The sequence below is a fragment of the Lepidochelys kempii genome, chromosome 7 (genome assembly GCF_965140265.1).
Source record: "Lepidochelys kempii isolate rLepKem1 chromosome 7, rLepKem1.hap2, whole genome shotgun sequence".
NCBI lineage: Eukaryota > Metazoa > Chordata > Testudines > Cheloniidae > Lepidochelys > Lepidochelys kempii.
The window spans coordinates 117,521,355-117,538,834 of NC_133262.1; the positions used below are offsets into that span (position 1 = coordinate 117,521,355).

The 17,480-nt window shown below is 45.5% G+C and overlaps 1 protein-coding gene across 16 annotated transcripts in view; it reads right to left on the reverse strand.

The window, feature by feature from the left end:
- The window catches only part of ADD3 (adducin 3), a 189,641-nt gene that overhangs the window by 13,190 nt on the left and 158,971 nt on the right, over window positions 1-17,480 (reverse strand). For all 16 annotated transcript variants that reach the window (XM_073354406.1, XM_073354410.1, XM_073354415.1 and 13 more), the window contains 3 exons: window positions 16,157-16,276; window positions 14,764-14,853; window positions 2,312-2,435 (listed from right to left, as the gene is read on the reverse strand). In XM_073354406.1, coding sequence (XP_073210507.1) covers window positions 2,312-2,435; window positions 14,764-14,853; window positions 16,157-16,276 — 334 coding nt within the window. The remainder of the gene's footprint in view (window positions 1-2,311; window positions 2,436-14,763; window positions 14,854-16,156; window positions 16,277-17,480) is intronic.

The following is a 17,480-nucleotide window of genomic DNA, read 5'->3' on the forward strand; positions in this document are numbered from 1 at the left end:
CATGGTAAAGCTGCTTTGCTAATGGCAGGGACTGGCCTTTTGGAAACATACAATAATCCAAATGAACTTGATTGCTGAGCCTTTTAAATAAAAGTACTATTTTAAATTTTCTATTGTTGAGACATATCAATTAACAACAATAATAAATTAGTTTCCAGAGTGAAATGAATCTTTCAGGTATATTGTAAATTTTTTTTTTCTTATTATTTTGAGTGTCTAACATACTACTGAAAAGCCTTAGCTAACCCCCTTGGAAATTCATTCAGACACGCCTTATGATGCACAAAGCTTTCAATGCAGATTGTAAGATCTGAGATTTTTCATATTTTTTCCTGATATAAGATGTGTATGTGTTTGTTCCTCTCCTCTAATTCCACCCTAGACCTTCTCCAATCTGTCCACCATCCCTTGCACTCCACTGAAATTGCTCTCACCAAGTCTCTTATGACCACTCCCTAGCCAAATCTTCACAACCAGTACTCCATCCTCATTGACCTCTCAAGCTGCCACTGACATTGTCAACCAGCCTAATCTTGTCCTCCCCAGGGCTTCTGTGACTCTCTCCTCTCTTGGTTCTCCTCCTACCTTCCTAATTTCTCATTCCCACTCCCACTTTCCAGGGGGATTTCACAGGGCTCTGTCCTTGGTCCCTGTAAAGGATTGAGGCCTATTTTATAGTGCCCTCCTCCTACCAGATAAAGGTTTGATCTTGCTGAGCCAGCTCACTCCCTAGGGGAATTCTGTCCGAGCTCTCACAGAATCCAGGGAAGCAGTTTCCAGCAGGGTTATTTGTTTTATTTTAAACCTTCTTAACAAAAACACCACCACTCATATCCATTCAGACTGGTGCTGCAGAGATTATTTTCCTAGCTTGTGGCTTTAAACGTATCATCGCCTCTCTTTCAATTCCTCCTCTGGGTCCCCCTTCTCTACTCAAACATAAGCTACTTGTACTCACCTTCAAGGCTCTTTAGACACTATTCCACCCAACTGATCACCTCTCATTCACTAATTGAGGGGTCAGCTCCTGCCTCCAGTCAGTCTCCATTGCCCATGGGTTAAAATTTCAAACAAGCACCTCTGTGCTTTCTCCCATGCTTCACCTTAAAACTGGGAGCAGCTCTCCATAAATACCCACTAAACTACCTCAAATCCTCAAATCCCTCCTCTGCTGTGATGTCTTAAAAAAAAAAACCCAAAAAACCAAAACCCCCAAACTTGATAATTATTAGGCTGGCGGTGTAGTGAAACAACGGCCTAGCATGCTGATCAATACTGACTCATCGTTTCCTTGTACTCCCATCAGTTTGTCTGTATCCATCGGTTGTCTTTTGTCTTAGACTGTAAGCTCTTTGCAACAGGACTGTATTTTGTTGTGTGTTTGTACAGCGCCTAGCACAATGGGGTTCTGGTCCATGATTAGAGCTCCTTGGTGAGACCACAATACAAATAATAAACCAATAGTAATAATAATACTTAGAATATTTAAGTATGAGTGTTGTTTAGATTAATTCCTGTCAATGTAGTGCCCTTTCATTATCGTTAGTAATAGCACTTCAGTTAATGACAGACATATTCTGGTTTAACTTGTGATTTGTTTGACTGGGGAATCTTTAAACATATTCTGACTGTTAGCTGCCCTAATTAAATAGGACAGAATGACTATTACAAATAAATCTGTCAAAGAAATATGACACCAATAGAGTGTAATATTTCAGCTGCTTTGGAATTATTCTCTGAAATGTTTCTTCTCTTTTGGATATGTTTATTACTACACTGTAATTCCCTAGCAACTCTCTTCTTTAGGATAGTAAAGAATATCACATTTTAGTATCACCAGCTTCCTCAGTTCAATAAAGAAAATGCCTCCAATACAACACATCCAAGAGACCCAACATTAGAAAGAGAGTAATGGGATTCAGTACATATGCAGTAAGATGAATATCCTTCTCATTTCTGATTTTGTATATGATATGTTTAATCTACTAATTATAGGAGATTTTTTTAAAACAACCAACCAAGATTTAATTTTGCCAGAAGCTGGGAATGGGCGACAGGGCATGGATCACTCGATGATTACCTGTTCTGTTCATTCCCTCTGGGGCACCTGGCACTGGCCACTGTCGGAAGACAGGATACTGGGTAAGATGGACCTTTGGTTTGACCCAGTATGGCTGTTCTTATGTTCTCATGTTCTAATTACAATTAAAAATCTCAACCACTTCATATATAGTTAATTATTTCAGAATAGCTTCCAAGAAGCATCCATCACAAACTTAACCCCCAACGTTTGGCAGTTTAGACCACTGACCTTCCACTCCTTGCTGCTTGCGCTCAATTGTCTTCTTGTACTCATCCAGTTCCTTTTCTGTAAGATCGCTGAACGGATTGGGAGGGGCTGGTGGTGCATGCTCATCTTCCTCAAACTGCATGGGCTGGAAAAAGAGAAAATCAGACATAGTAAGTAACAGAAAATATTCACAATATCAGTTCCTTCCTTTCCCCAAGGTTTGGGGACAACAGACCTACAAGTAAGAGAGCTTTATGGATGGAAGGAATACAAAAAAAATAATACTCAAATGGGAATTGCCTCAATTAATAAGCATTTGCTTCCAAGCATATTATAAACATTTGCTTATTTAAATAGTGTGGGTTGGGTATTAAATTCAAATAATCAGAACATTTACGTGTGGTGACTTACTTCAAGAAACTACTCAGTGAGACTTCCAGTGACTGACCTATTGCTGTTGATTGGCAACAGGCATTTATTGCTTGTTTATTTTATAAGATCTCAGATTAGCCACCAAGGTGCCAATTTATTAAAGCACTTAAAGCATATACATAAGTGCTTTGGTGAATTGTGGTCCAGATATCTAAGTTCTTTTGAAAATGCCATTTTGTCCATTTCAATCAATGGATTGATCTAAAGTCTCATAATTCATTTTTATAAAAGTGAATTTTAATGCTTGAGAAAAATGCCTGATTGATAGTGACTGGATGCGAAGGGTGGGATTTTCAAAAATGCCAAGTGACTCAAGACTATAAATGGCACTGACTTTCAGGAACTTGTACTCCTCGATCATGTATGCACGTTTGAAAATCTAACGCAAAATTCTAATTTACAGAATACCTATAGACAATGAACCATTGTGAGCTTCCTTCTTTCTTTCTCACCACGGTGCCCAAGCTCTCTTCTGTAGGGTCCAGCCCTAAGAGTGATAACTCTTTATCTAGTTAATATTTGCTCATTCTGCTGAGAATTCTAACAAAAGCACCACTGAAATGGGGACCTCTCTCTACACAGAGAGCTTAATCAAGACTAAGCCCTGGTCTACACTAGGACTTTAGGTCAAATTTAGCAGCGTTAAATTGATGTAAACCTGCACCCGTCCACACGATGAAGCCCTTTATTTCGACTTAAAGGGCTCTTAAAATCGATTTCCTTACTCTACCGCGACAAGTGGATTAGCGCTTAAATTGACCTTGCCGGGTCGAATTTGGGGTACTGTGGACACAATTCGACGGTATTGGCCTCCGGGAGCTATCCCAGAGTGCTCCATTGTGACCGCTCTGGACAGCACTCTCAACTCAGATGCACTGGCAAGGTAGACAGGAAAAGAACCGCGAACTGAATCTCATTTCCTGTTTGGCCAGCATGGCAAGCTGCAGGTGATCATGCAGAGCTCATCAGCAGAGGTGACCATGCTGGAGTCCTAGAATCGCAAAAGAGCTCCAGCATGGACTGAACGGGAGGTACGGTATCTGATCGCTGTATGGGGAGAGGAATCCGTGCTATCAGAACTACGTTCCAGTTTTCGAAATGCCAAAACCTTTGTCAAAATCTCCCAGGGCATGAAGGACAGAGGCCATAACAGGGACCCGAAGCAGTGCCGCGTGAAACTGAAGGAGCTGAGGCAAGCCTACCAGAAAACCAGAGAGGCGAATGGCCGCTCCGGGTCAGAGCCCCAAACATGCCGCTTCTATGATGAGCTGCATGCCATTTTAGGGGGTTCAGCCATCACTACCCCAGCCGTGTTGTTTGACTCCTTCAATGGAGATGAAGGCAACACGGAAGCAGGTTTTGGGGACGAAGATGATGAGGATGACTATGAGATTGTAGATAGCTCACAGCAAGCAAGCAGAGAAACCGGTTTTCCCGACAGCCAGGAACTGTTTCTCACCCTGGACCTGGAGCCAGTACCCCCCGAAGCCACCCAAGGCTGCCTCCTGGACCCGGCAGGCGGAGAAGGGACCTCCGGTGAGTGTACCTTTTAAAATACTATACATGGTTTAAAAGCAAGCATGTGAAAGGATTAATTTGCCCTGGCATTTGCAGCTCTCCTGGATGTACTCCCAAAGCCTTTGTAAAAGGTTTCTGGGGAGGGCAGCCTTATTGCGTCCTTCATGGTAGGACACTTTACCACTCCAGGCCAGTAACACATACTCGGGGAATCATTGTACAACAAAGCATTGCAGTGTATGTTTGCTGGCGTTCAAACAACATCCGTTCTTTATCTCTCTGTGTTATCCTCAGGACAGTGAGATATCATTCATGGTCACCTGGTTGAAATAGGGTGCTTTTCTTCAGGGGACACTCAGAGGAGTCCGTTCCTGCTGGGCTGTTTGCCTGTGGCTGAACAGAAATGTTCCCCATTGTTAGCCACGGGGAGGGGGGAGGATTGAGGGGGTAGCCACGCGGTGGGGGGAGGCAAAATGCGACCTTGTAACGAAGGCACATGTGCTATATATGTAATGTTAACAGCAAGGTTTACCCTGAAAGACTGTAGCCACTGTTTTATAAAATGTGTCTTTTTAAATACCGCTGTCCCTTTTTTTTTCTCCACCAGCTGCATGTGTTTCAATGATCACAGGATCTTCTCCTTCCCAGAGGCTAGTGAAGATTAGAAAGAAAAAAAACGCACTTGTGATGAAATGTTCTCTGAGCTCATGCTGTCCTCCCACACTGACAGAGCACAGACGAATGCATGGAGGCAAATAATGTTAGAGTGCAGAAAAGCACAAAATGACCGGGAGGAGAGGTGGCGGGCTGAAGAGAGGGCTGAAGCTCAAATAGGGCGGCAGCGTGATGAGAGGAGGCAGGATTCAATGCAGAGGCTGCTGGAGGATCAAACCAGTATGCTCCAGTGTATGGTTGAGCTGCAGCAAAGGCAGCTGGAGCACAGACTGTCATTACAGCCCCTGTGTAACCAACTGCCCACCTCCCTGCGCCCATGTCTGCCCAGGCGCTCCTGGCCGACGTGGCCAGGAGCACCTCGGACATGACGATGACGGCTACCAGTTGCATTGTACCATCTGCTGCCACAGGGCAATGGGTTGCTGCTACTGTGTAGCAATGCAGTACCACGTCTGCCAACACCCAGGAGACATACGGTGACGGTTACCTGAGTGGGCTCCATGCTTGCTGTGGTATGGCGTCTGCACAGGTAATTCAGGAAAAAAGGCGTGAAACGATTGTCTGCCTTTGCTTTCACGGGGGGAGGGAGGGAACGGGGGCTTGACGATATGTACCCAGAACCACCCGCGACAATGTTTTAGCCCCATCAGAGTGCTCCATTGTGACTGCTCTGGACAGCACTCTCAACTCAGATGCACAATTGTTTGCCGTTGCTCTGATGCAGGCAGGGGCAACTGACGACACGGCTTACAGGGTTGGCTTCAGGGAGCTAAAATCAACAAAGGGGGTGGCTTTACATCAAGGAGTATTTCAGGCAGGACTTCACCGAGGGTTCCAATAAGAAATGGGGCACCTAAGTTATTGTTCTTATTGGAACAAGAAGGTTAGTCTGGCCTCTGATTGATACATGGCTAGATTTACCTTGCTGCACCTTCTCTGTGAGTGACTGCAGTGTGACCTAGAGGAATGAGTCCCCTAGATGGGGGAGGAGGGGGAAGCAAATGAGTACAAAACAAATCTGGTCTATTTCTTGTTTGATACACTCCATCTATCTTTTACATCTTTGGCTGGCAGAAGGACTGCATGCCATCCACATCTCAGGGCTGCTCGGCAGAAGATGGTACAATACGACTGCTAGCCATCCTCATCTCTTGCCTGCCCGGCAGAAGATGATGCAATAGGACTGCTAGCAATCCATATCGCCTGCCTGCTCCCCATAAGATGGTTCAATAGGACTGACTGCAGGACTAAAGAGAATGACCTGGTCAAGTCACTCCAAATTTAGTCCCTGCACCCATGTCTGCCCAGGAGCACCTCGGACATGACGATGATGGCTACCAGTCCTATTGCACCGTCTGCTGCCACAAGGCAATGGGTTGCTGCTACTGTGTAGCAATGCAGTTCCGCATCTGCCAGCACCCAGGAGACATATGGTGACAGTGAGCTGAGCGGGCTCCATGCTTGCCGTGGTATGGCATCTGCACAGGTAACTCAGGAAAAAAGGCGCAAAACGATTGTCTGCCCTTGCTTTCACGGATGGAGGGAGGGAATGGGGGCCTGACGATATGTACCCAGAACCACCCGCGACAATGTTTTAGCCCCATCAGGCATTGGGATCTCAACCCAGAATTCCAATGGGCAGCGGAGACTGTGGGACCTGTCGGATAGCTACCCACAGTGCAACGCTCCGGAAGTTGACTCTAGCCTCAGTACTGTGGAAGCACTCCGCCAAGTTAATGCACTTAGAGCTTTTTCTGTGGGGGGACACACACTCGAATATATAAAAACGATTTCTAAAAAAACGACTTCTATAAATTCGACCTAATTTCGTAGTTTAGACATACTCTAACTTATTTTACACTGGCCACTTGACAGCGATCAAAATAGCAGGACTTCACTATCAACCCAAGCTAGATTTACATCAGTAATTTACAGGAATATGGAGTCTGAGTTATTCAGTCCTCGCTTATTACAATTCCTACAATAAGAAGTGTATAACTCCTCCATCTACACTTCAATATAATATATTCTTTCAGTTTTTGATTGTTCTACAGCAAGCAAACTACTCTCAAGTTCAATTTTATGAAATAAGAGATGGAGAAATTGAATGGTTGTTTTGTTCTGAAAACAGTGTCCAAGTCAATAAGATGACATTCACTTACACTACATAACAAAAGAAAAAAATGGAGTACCATTTCAAGAGTATAGGGAACAAAAGTGAGGAAATGAGCATAACCCCAACCATTGTGGGACAGCTGCACTCTCAAAAAATAATGACAGGAGATCACTGTCAGAATAAGAGGATTTTCCATGTTTATCTTCCAAGGCATGCAGAATTATGCATAATTAGGGCCATCTGTATAATTCAGAAATAAATACAATTATGCTAAAGAAAAATCAGAGGTATGTGTGCAAGGAGGTAAGAAATTATCACCACAGAATTGGAAGTCCTTCTTGCTCCTAAACATGGTCAATTGATACATGGTTCTAAGTTAATTATCCAATTTACAAATGAATTACTATAGATAGTGGACAGAAGTAAATCTGATTTTATTGACAAAGTTCATCTCATTGGTGAAAGAATTGGTTAAGGACTATTTAGAAAAGCTGGAAATGCCCAAGTTCATGGGTCCGGATCTAATGCATCTGAGGATGTTGGCTGATGTGATTGCAGAGCCATTGGCCATTACCTCTGAAAACTCATGATGATCGGGGGAGGTCCCAGACAGTTGAAAAAAGGCTAATGTAGTGCCCATCTTTAAAAAAGGGAAGAAGGAGAATCCGGGGAACTACAGACCGGTCAGCCTCACCTCAGTCCCTTGAAAAATCATGGAGCAGGTCCTCAAGGAATCCATTTTGAAGCACCTGGAGGAGAGGAAGGTGATCAGGAACAGTCAACATGGATTCACCAAGGGAAAATCATGCCTGACCAACCTCTCTGGCCTGTTGGTTAACAGCATAGTGGGCTGTAAATGTGTGCACTGAAGACCAGGTGGCTGCTTTGCAGATCTCCTGGATGGGGACCTGAGCCAGAAAGGCAGCTGAAGATGCCTGCACTCCAGTTGAATGGGCCGCAATCGCTGGCGCTGGGACCTTGGCCAGCTCGTAGCACGTATGAATGCAGTCTGTGATCCAGGACAATATGCGTTGCGCCGAGACAGGAAGGCCCTTTGTTCTGTCAGCTATGGCAACGAACAACTGGGTTGATTTGTGGAAAGGTTTTGTGCGCTCTATGTAGAACTCTGAGAAAAGGCCCGAGCCCTCGAAGGGGAGGTCTTAGAGGGTGTTCTGGACCTCTGGAGGGAGGCCAGATGCCTGGAGCCACGCTGAGCATCGTATGACCACCCCCGAAGCAATGGTTCTGGCCGCCGAGTCAGCTGAATCGAGGGAGGCTTGTAGCAAAGTCTTAGCTACCGCCTTTCCTTCCTCGAGCAACGCAGCAAACTCAGAGTGCGAGTCCTAGGGCAGGCGATCCTTAAACTTGGATGCAGTCATCCAAGAGTTGAAGTTATGTCTATTAAGGATCGCCTGCTGCTTGGCTATGTGTAGCTGAAGGCCCCCGGAGGAGTAGACTTTTCTACTGAATAGGTCCAAACATTTGGCCTCCTTGGCCTTTGGGGCTGAGGCTCGTTGGCCATGTCATTCCTTCTTGTTGACTGCCGAAACGACTAGGGAGTAGGGAGTAAGATGGCAGAATAGGAACTCGTAGCCCCTGGAAGGGGCCAAGTATTTCCTTTCTACCTCCTTGACTGTCGGCGTGATTGAGGCCGGGGTCTGCCATATAGTGATGTAGTTCGACTGTAGGTCTTTATGCGAGGGAGGGCGACTCTTGAGGGACCCTCGGGAGCCAGGATGACCACTGTCAGATCCTCCTGCTCAACTGTTTCTTCCACCTGAAGGTCCATATTGAGGGCGATTCTGCGGAGCAGCTCCTGGTGAGCCCTGTGGTCGATTGGTGGCAGTCCTGAGGCTGACATACCCACCACAGCCTCATCTGGGGAAGAGGAGGAAGTGAAGTGCTGTTGGTTGTCCTCATGTAGACCCTCCTGTGTGTCCCCATAGGCCTGGGTCACCACAGGGCCTGACGGGGCTGACACCACTTTAGGTGTTGCACTGCTTGGCACAGGCTCGGGCCTGGCATTGCTGGTTGCTCTTGGGCGTCCGGGGCGGCCTGGGGAGAGTGTTCTCCATTGACCTTGATGCATGTCTGTGTGGCGACCTGGAATGGCGATGCATGGAGTGCCTGGACCTGGAGGCTCTGGATATGGTGCCCTACTGCTGATAGTTAGGCCCATAGGGTCCAGAAGGGCCACTGACTCGGAGGAGGCCACTGTGGCTGCCGTGCCAAGTGGGATTCTCTGCTGGCCACAGTCTGACATCTGCTACAGCTGGAGCAACCGGAGTCGGCCTCGGAGCCGTAGGATGCTGATGGAGAGGACCAGGGCAGTGCCAAACATTGAGTGGCCGTAGGGTGCCGTGGAGCGGTGCCTGCCTGCCTGGGACCGCAAACGGTACCTGGAGTCTTGGGTCCAGGACCGGTGCTTCTCACTCCGAGCTGGTGAGGTTGTCGGTGCCGTGCTCCGGTGCCAGGCGACCGATAGCATTGTGGATCGGCGTATAGTCGCCGCAGGTAAGGCTGGCAGGTTCACCTCCGGTGCCATAACTTCGCTCTGGGTCATGGGTGCCGGGGAGTAGCGGGATGCCGAGCTTGAACGGGAACAGTGCCGTGAGTGGTGCCAAGATGGTGACCTCGAGCAGCACACCATTCCCGGCTTCCCTCTGGATAGCACCCTCTTTGGTGGTGCCAGAGGCTTCTCCCTGTATGGGAGGGGGTTTGGCACCAACAGCTCAATGAGGTCTTTCGCTGCCTCGAAAGTGTCAGGGGTGGACGGGTGTTCCAGGACCTCCTCCAGACGTTCGTCGGCACTAAATTTGCTGGGTACCGGACTCAATGGGGCCTGCGGTGCCGGAGTCAACGGTGCCAGTTCCTGGCTCGGGCCCGCAATCTGTCTTTGCGTGCTGGGAGCTTCTTTGAGTTGCTTAGCGGCTCTTTGGGGAGAGCACCCTCCTTCCCCTTTCTTGTGATGCTTAGTTGGTGCCGGAAAGGTCGACCAGTGCCAAGGTTGGCCGTGCCATGTCGGTGCCGATGATTTATGGTGCCTGGGCGGTGCCAGATCACGCACAGATGCCAGGGCACTTCGCACCGAGGAAGCTGGGGGAGGTGCTAGACGGTCTGGGGCTGGTGGTTGTAATGCGGCCTTCATAAGCAACTGCTTAAGGAGGAAGTCTATTTCTTCCTTGGTGCACGGCTTGAAGGCCTTGGAGATTTTGCAGTGGTCTGCCTGATGAGCCTCTCCCAGATACTGGAGACACGAGTCGTGAGGGTCGTGGTTAGGCATAGACTTGTGGCACGTGGTGCAAGCTTTGAAACCCGGGGCTTGTTGCATGCACCGCAGCCCAAGGCTGGTGCTGGAACTAGCTTCCAGACACCTGAATACAATGGTATTTAACTAACTGATAACTATCTAAGAACAACTCTACCTAGAAGACTGAAAGGCTAAGGGATCACTTGCAAGCGAGAGAGAGAGAGAACGTTCCAGTGCCGCCACGGACGGTAAGAAGGAACTGAAGGGGGGTCGGACCAGCAGGGTACTATAGACACCGCCATGAGGGCACCACTCCAGGGGGCTCCTCTGCCGCCCTGACGGGAGCTCCTAAGGGAAAAAAGTTCCGACATCCGTGCACGCGGCACGCGCACACCTAATTGGAATGGACGTGAACAATCACTCGAAGAATAACTTGACTTTAGCAAAGCTTTTGATATGGTCTCCTACAGTATTCTTGCCAGCAAGTTAAAAAAGTATGGATTGGATGAATGGTGGATAGAAAGCTGACTAGATTGTTGGGCTCAACGGGTAGTGATCAACGGCTTGATGTCTAGTTGGCAGCCGGCATCAAGAGCAGTGTCCCAGGGGTTAGTCTTGTTCAACATCTTCATTAATGATCTGGATGATGGGATGGATTGCACCCTCATAAATTTTGCGGACGACACTAAGCTGGGGGGAGAGGTAGACACGCTGCTGTAGGGTAGGGACAGGGTCCAGAGTGACCTACACAAATTGGAGGATTGGGCCAAAAGAAATCTGAGGAGGTTCAACAAGGACAAGTGCAGAGTTCTGCACTTAGGACGGAAGAATCCCATGCACTGCTACAGGCTGGGGACTGACTGGCTAAGCAGCAGTTCTGCAGAAAAGGACCTGAGGATTACAGTGGATGAGAAGCTGGATATATGAGTCAACAGTGTGCCCTTGTTGTCAAGAAGGCTAACGGCATACTGGGCTGCATTAGTAGGAGCATTGCCAGCAGACCAATGGACGTGATTATTCCCCTTTATTCGGCACTGGTGAGGCCACATCTGGAGTACTGCCTCCAGTTTTGGGCCCCCAATTACTGAAAGGATGTGGACAAATTGGAGAGAGTCCAGCAGAGGGCAACGGAAATGATTAGGGGGCTGGGGCACATGACTTACGAGGAGAGGCTGAGGGAACTGGGCTTATTTAGTCTGCAGAAGAGAAGAGTGAGGGGGGATTTGATAGCAGCCTTCAACTATCTGAAAGGGGGTTCCAAAGAGGATGGATCTAGACTGTTCTCAGTGGTAGCAGATGACAGAACAAGCAGTAATGGTCTCAAGTTGCAGTGGGGGAGGTTTAGGTTGGATATTAGGAAAAACTTTTTCACTAGGAGGGTGGTGAAGCACTGGAATGCGGTGTGGTGGAATCTCCTTCCTTAGAGGTTTTTAAGGCCCGACTTGACAAAGCCCTGGCTGGTATGATTTAGTTGGGGTTGGTCCTGCTTTGAGCAGGGGGTTGGACTAGACAGCCTCCTGAGGTCTCTTCCAACCCTAATCTTCTATGATTCATGAAATTTCTTTACTACAGTTGAATATGATTATGTGAGTCTTACTCATTTTAATCTCACACTCTTTTTGCTATCACAGAAGTTACAGGTGGAAAAGAATTATTAAAAGATAAATATACAACACACATACATATACGAAAATAAGAACTAGCAAGAACAAACTAGACATCACACATTTACAAATACTTAATCATATACATTGTTGCAAACAGAATCATAGAATAGAATTACAGAACTGGAAGGGACCTCGAGAGGTCATGTAGTCCAGTCCACTGCACTCACGGCAGGACTAAGTATTATCTAGACCATCCCTGACAGGTGTTTGTCCAGCCTGCTCTTAAAAATCCCTAATGATGGAGATTCCATAAATAGTTTTTATTGTAACTGTATTAAAAATATATATATTGGGAACAACTAATACAAAATTGAGAGATGATTTCTAGTGTGGCTAATTTTACATGAATTAGGCCAATGTTGTAATTTATCACATTGCTAATAGCTACAAATATGGTTAGCAGGATAATAAATTACTAATATGTACTACAGCTTTCTATTTCTGGGTCTGACTGGTTTATAAATTTAGTTATAAAAAAGTGAAAAGAAAACTACCACCCTAAAACAAAGTCATTGTACCCAGGCTAATGGAGAGCTACGCATCTATGCTGTTTTGATCAAGTGAAAAGTGACCATGCAAAAAAAAAAAATAGCTGCTCGCACTATCTATGCACTTGGTTAGAATACAAGTGTATCTAATGTTAGTTTTCCATCTCATTTTAAGAGCTCACATTTTCCATCTGTTTATGTAGATCATGTGAGCTCTTAAAAGCCGCATCAGTAAAAATTATTCACTCCCCGAGGAGGAGATTTGGACCTATTTCTGCAAAAGAGTCCTCCAGTCTGGATCCTGGCCTGCTGCACTTCGCTGCCACATTGCTGACAGGTAGCCCCTCCAGCTAGACTGGTTACTAGTGTTGAGCTTCTGACAGGTACGTATGAGTAGCAAGGATATGAGGGGGTCCCATATCCAAATAGAAGGCAGTAAGAAGTTGAACACCAAATGGATACTGCTGCGGAAGGGGCATATGTTCCCCACAGATATCTTTGCTTCCCCATTTTTCTACAGGGCAGCCAAGAAATCTGCGCAAGGTATGAATTCTACACTTCCCACAGGGCGCAGAATTCCCCTAGGAGTAAAGGGGGTTATTCTTTGTCATCAAGAGTAAACTGATTAGCCCTGTAAAGTAAATCAATTGAGAGAGGAAAAAGAACAAGATGTTGAAGCTTTCTACCATTCAGAACCTCCCCGTGAAATTAGTTTGAGTTCATAAGGACATAGGAATTGCCAAACATTCCATGTAGTCCAATATTCTCTCTCTGACAGGGTCCAACACCAGATGCTTCAGAGGAAGGTTGAAGAAACCCTAAAGTAGGCCAAAGACGGGCAATATATCTGTGATGGGGTGCCCAGGGTGCAACTTGAACTGTGGGACCACTGAGCTCTGTGTCCCCCAAACCTGGGGTATCCCTCTCATTCTGTGATGCTGTTGCCAAGCTACAAATCTCCGACAGGTTCTGCATTTACAGACATCCACAGGCAGTGACACACCTGATTGAGTTACATGAACACTTTGCCAACCACTCATGAACCAACAATAGAGGCTCCAGCCAATTCCTGCCCCCCTGCCCCCCAGCCCTGCACTGGTCAGAAGCCTGGCCAATGTAAGTTCATTACGCAGTCTGCCCCTCCCTCCGTGTGGAGAGGGCACACCCTAGCTTTTGTAAACTGAGCTGAGATTTCCCAAGCACTTCAACCAAAACACACTGCTTTAGGTAAAATATAGAACAGATTTATTAACTACAGAAAGACAGATTTTAAGAGATTATAAGTACCAAGCACAGAGATCAAAGTTAGTTATCTAAGAAATAAAATAAATTCACAGCCTGAGTTCTACAAACTGAGTAGGATTTGAATCAAGCAGTGCCGCTCCTTGACAAATGGTACAAATGGGTCACAGATCTTCAATACACAGGCTGGAACTGCCACCACCCTCCCCAGTTTAAAGTCTTTATCCTCCAGACGTGTTTCCAGGTGGTAAGTTGTGGCGGGGAGTGAGGCTGGGAAGAATTGGCTGGAGCCTCTCTATTGGTTGGGTCATGAGTGGCTGGGAGAAGCATTCATGTAACTCAGTTGGGTGAGTCCCTGCCTGTGGATGTCTGTGAGAGAGCAGTGCCGGCCAGAGGTTTGTATCTTACCAACATCACAGGGTGAGAGGGATACCCCAGATTGGTGGGACAGAGGGCTCAACAGGCCCACAGTCCCAGTTGTATGCTGGGGAACCCATCACACTGTCCCACCATGAAGGATTCATCCTAATCACTAGTAGTTAGGGACAGTCTTAAATCCTGAAACATGAGTTTTTAGCTCTCTTCCAAAATTTTTCTTGTTAGCATTAGCTAGAACATTGCATACTCTTTTTAGCTATGTAAGTGTGCAATCCCTATCTGAATCTTGCTAAATTCTTGGCCTGAATGATGTCCTATGGCAATGAGTTTCACAGTCCTATTAGGAGCTATGAGTAGTTCTCCATTGACCTAGCTACCACCTCTCGGGGAAGAGGATTAACCTCTCCTGTTGCTGTAGTGAGAGTCTACACTGAAGCACTATAGCAGCATAGCTGCAATGCTGTGTTGCTGTAGTGTTTTAGGTGTAGACAAAGCCTGAATAACTAGAAGCCTCCCAAATGTATTTTTTTTTAAACATTGTAGATAAAAACTTGTATTGTGAATGACTAAAATATCTCCCCGATATAGTATGTCACATTTAACAAAAAACATTTAAAAAGAGAAGACCAAGCCTTCAAGTCTGACAGAAAGATTGAAAGAACCCATTTAAGGCAGTGAATTAAACCCAAGTCATGATGTACACTTACTGGACTAGGCTTTTTATCCACAACAATCCCAGCAAGTAATTGAGACTGTGGTCCTGCTGTCTTTAAGTCATATCGGTTTTGCTCACGAATCTATACGGAAAAAGACAAACTTTATTTGAAGCATCTATTGTACCTATATAGCAAACCCCTTTCTCACCATCAACTTTGTACGGCCAACGTATTGGGCAATGGAGCACAACTGGAGCACTGGACTTCGTATTGCTTTACTCTGGGATAAGGTGCCCCCTGCCTCTGACTGCACAGTACCTGCTGATCCTATGACTCCACTTCAGCACCACTAAAGATTTACCCTGGTCCCAACCCCAGCCATCTGCACCCGTTGTGAGACACCATGTATGGGACCCCGGTGGAAGTGAGCTCTGCAGAGGGACTGCACACCATTTGAATCTGCCTTCCTCCCTGTGAGGTAGAATCACACAGGCTCAGTTGCCAATGGGTCAATACCACGTGTGGTCACAGCAGTATTGATAGAATTTGCCCCACTTGAATAAATTGCTCCTTTCCTCAACCAGCAGCCCTGTCTACACGGCCATGATGCACACTGTCAGTATTTAACTAACGAAAAAAACAAACAAAAAACCACCCCAGGACTCTAGCCCAACTCTCTGGGACAGTAAGGCTTGTGAATCCGCCTGGGAAGAGAAAACTTAGTGTCTGGGACTGATAACAGTAGTCTAAATTAATGTCTGAGTGATTACAGGGCATTGTTCTATTTATCCTTTTTGAGGAAGGGAGTTGCTCCTTCTCAATCATATTCAGTTCTCAGGGATGGTAGTATGGCCCTTTAACCCCTAAAAGACTCCAAGTAAGTAAATCCCATAATTTCACAGAAACAGCATTACATGTCTAGCAAAATAATCAAGCCTGGGGTGGAGTTCAGGTCAGCTTTCTGAAAATGGCTGCTTTTCACATTCATGATATTTATTAGTTATGTACATTTAAAATACATATTAATTCCCAGAAACTACCTATGCAACATTTTAATGAGTATTTCTGCAGTCTTTTGAGAAAGGGCACCTACAACATAGAGAGATGGGTCAGAGCTGTTCAGTTCAGATCTAGATTCAAACTTCCACTAAGTTTTGTGCTAAGCCAAGTGCTACAGTTTGGGGCCATCTCCGATCTGTCATTCCTAGCGTAACTGCTGATCATCCAGCAAAGTATTATAATCAAGGTATTATAATACAAGTTTTATTATTCAATTCCAATAGCATGTGGAACTTAAAAAAACATTTTGGTAAAGCTAGGATGCTTTCTGTAAACCACTTTATTACTGTTTCTAATGATCACTTGACGGCCGACTTAGAATATATCTGGTACCTGTAAACAACTCAAGGTATTGTTACAGATTTCTTCATTAATCCTTTCTTACCTTATTCCTCTTTTCTAACACGTCACTTGGGTTTGTATTTAGAGGCACAAATTGGTTAGGATCTTCAATTTTGATTGGAGTTCCTCCACTAATCTTGGAGGAGTCTTCAGCTTTCATCCACTTAAAGAAAAATGTCTAGATGTTAGTTGGAAAAAAGGGGGAGAATGTGGCCATTGGAAAGAGCATGGTTTAGTGGTTAGGAGGAGGAACAAGGACTCCTGGATTTTATTAGCAGCTTTGCTAGTCACTCACTAAGAGATCATTGCCAATTTATTAAACTGTTCTGTGCCCCAGTTTACAAACTTGTAAATGGATGTAATACTTACCTCACGATATCCACACAAGGCAGGTTAACTAAATGACTGTAAAAAATTGAAAAGCTCACTTGAAAAATGATACAGAACTACAAAATTATATTAATACGATTATGTTTAGAAAGAATTGCTTTTACCAAAAATCCTGTATAAAAGGGATAAAGACCACTGAACTTTTTATTCCATTAATGCAGCATCTAATGGCTCCAGAATTAGTTCTCTCTCCCTGTTACTCTATTTGTATTATAGTCTCCTATCTCTGCTAATTGCAGGTTTCGTATTGGGATTTTTTCTTTTTAAGCAAAGTTTAATATAAGCCTGCCATTGATGGTATATCTATCAAACTAAAGGAACAGTGAAATTGGTTAACTACCAGCAGGTGGTGGTGCTGCTGCTTTTAATCTTTTATGCAACTGGGATCAGGTGTATAGCAAATGGGATACCTCTACTAGGCACCGCTTTGCAAGAGACTTGATCTCTCCCCTAGCTCGTTGGGAATGTGGTGGAGGCGACACACTTAGTCCTGGGAGAAGGAAGTCCTGCACATCATTCAGAGACATATGTTAACAGGTGGCATTAATGGGCTCTAAAGAAAGTCCTGATCAGTTATCTTTGAACAGAGATAGTGACAGTGACCTAGACCCAACAAGCACGGAGGAATTGATTTAGCTTGGAAAAAAATAGCGCTCCTGTGGGGATGGAGAGGCCCCCACATAGAGGGGGGGAAATGAGAGACACTGCCATTGATTCATGGGTAATTCTTTGCATGCTAGATGCAGTGCAACAACAAAAAAGCTCCCATTACAAGAACCAATAAGGAAGAGGAAAATCAATCAAAGAGTGGAGAACAAAGCTATCCCTTTTTCTATCACCAGAATTCCCCCAAACAGAAAGGGCATCTCAGTGCAGCAGCTTTTCCCACATTCAATCTCAGACAAGCCTACCTTCTTGTTTGCTAGCTTTTAACTAATTAGATGATCCAGCTAAAAAAGATTTTGTAAGTGGACCAG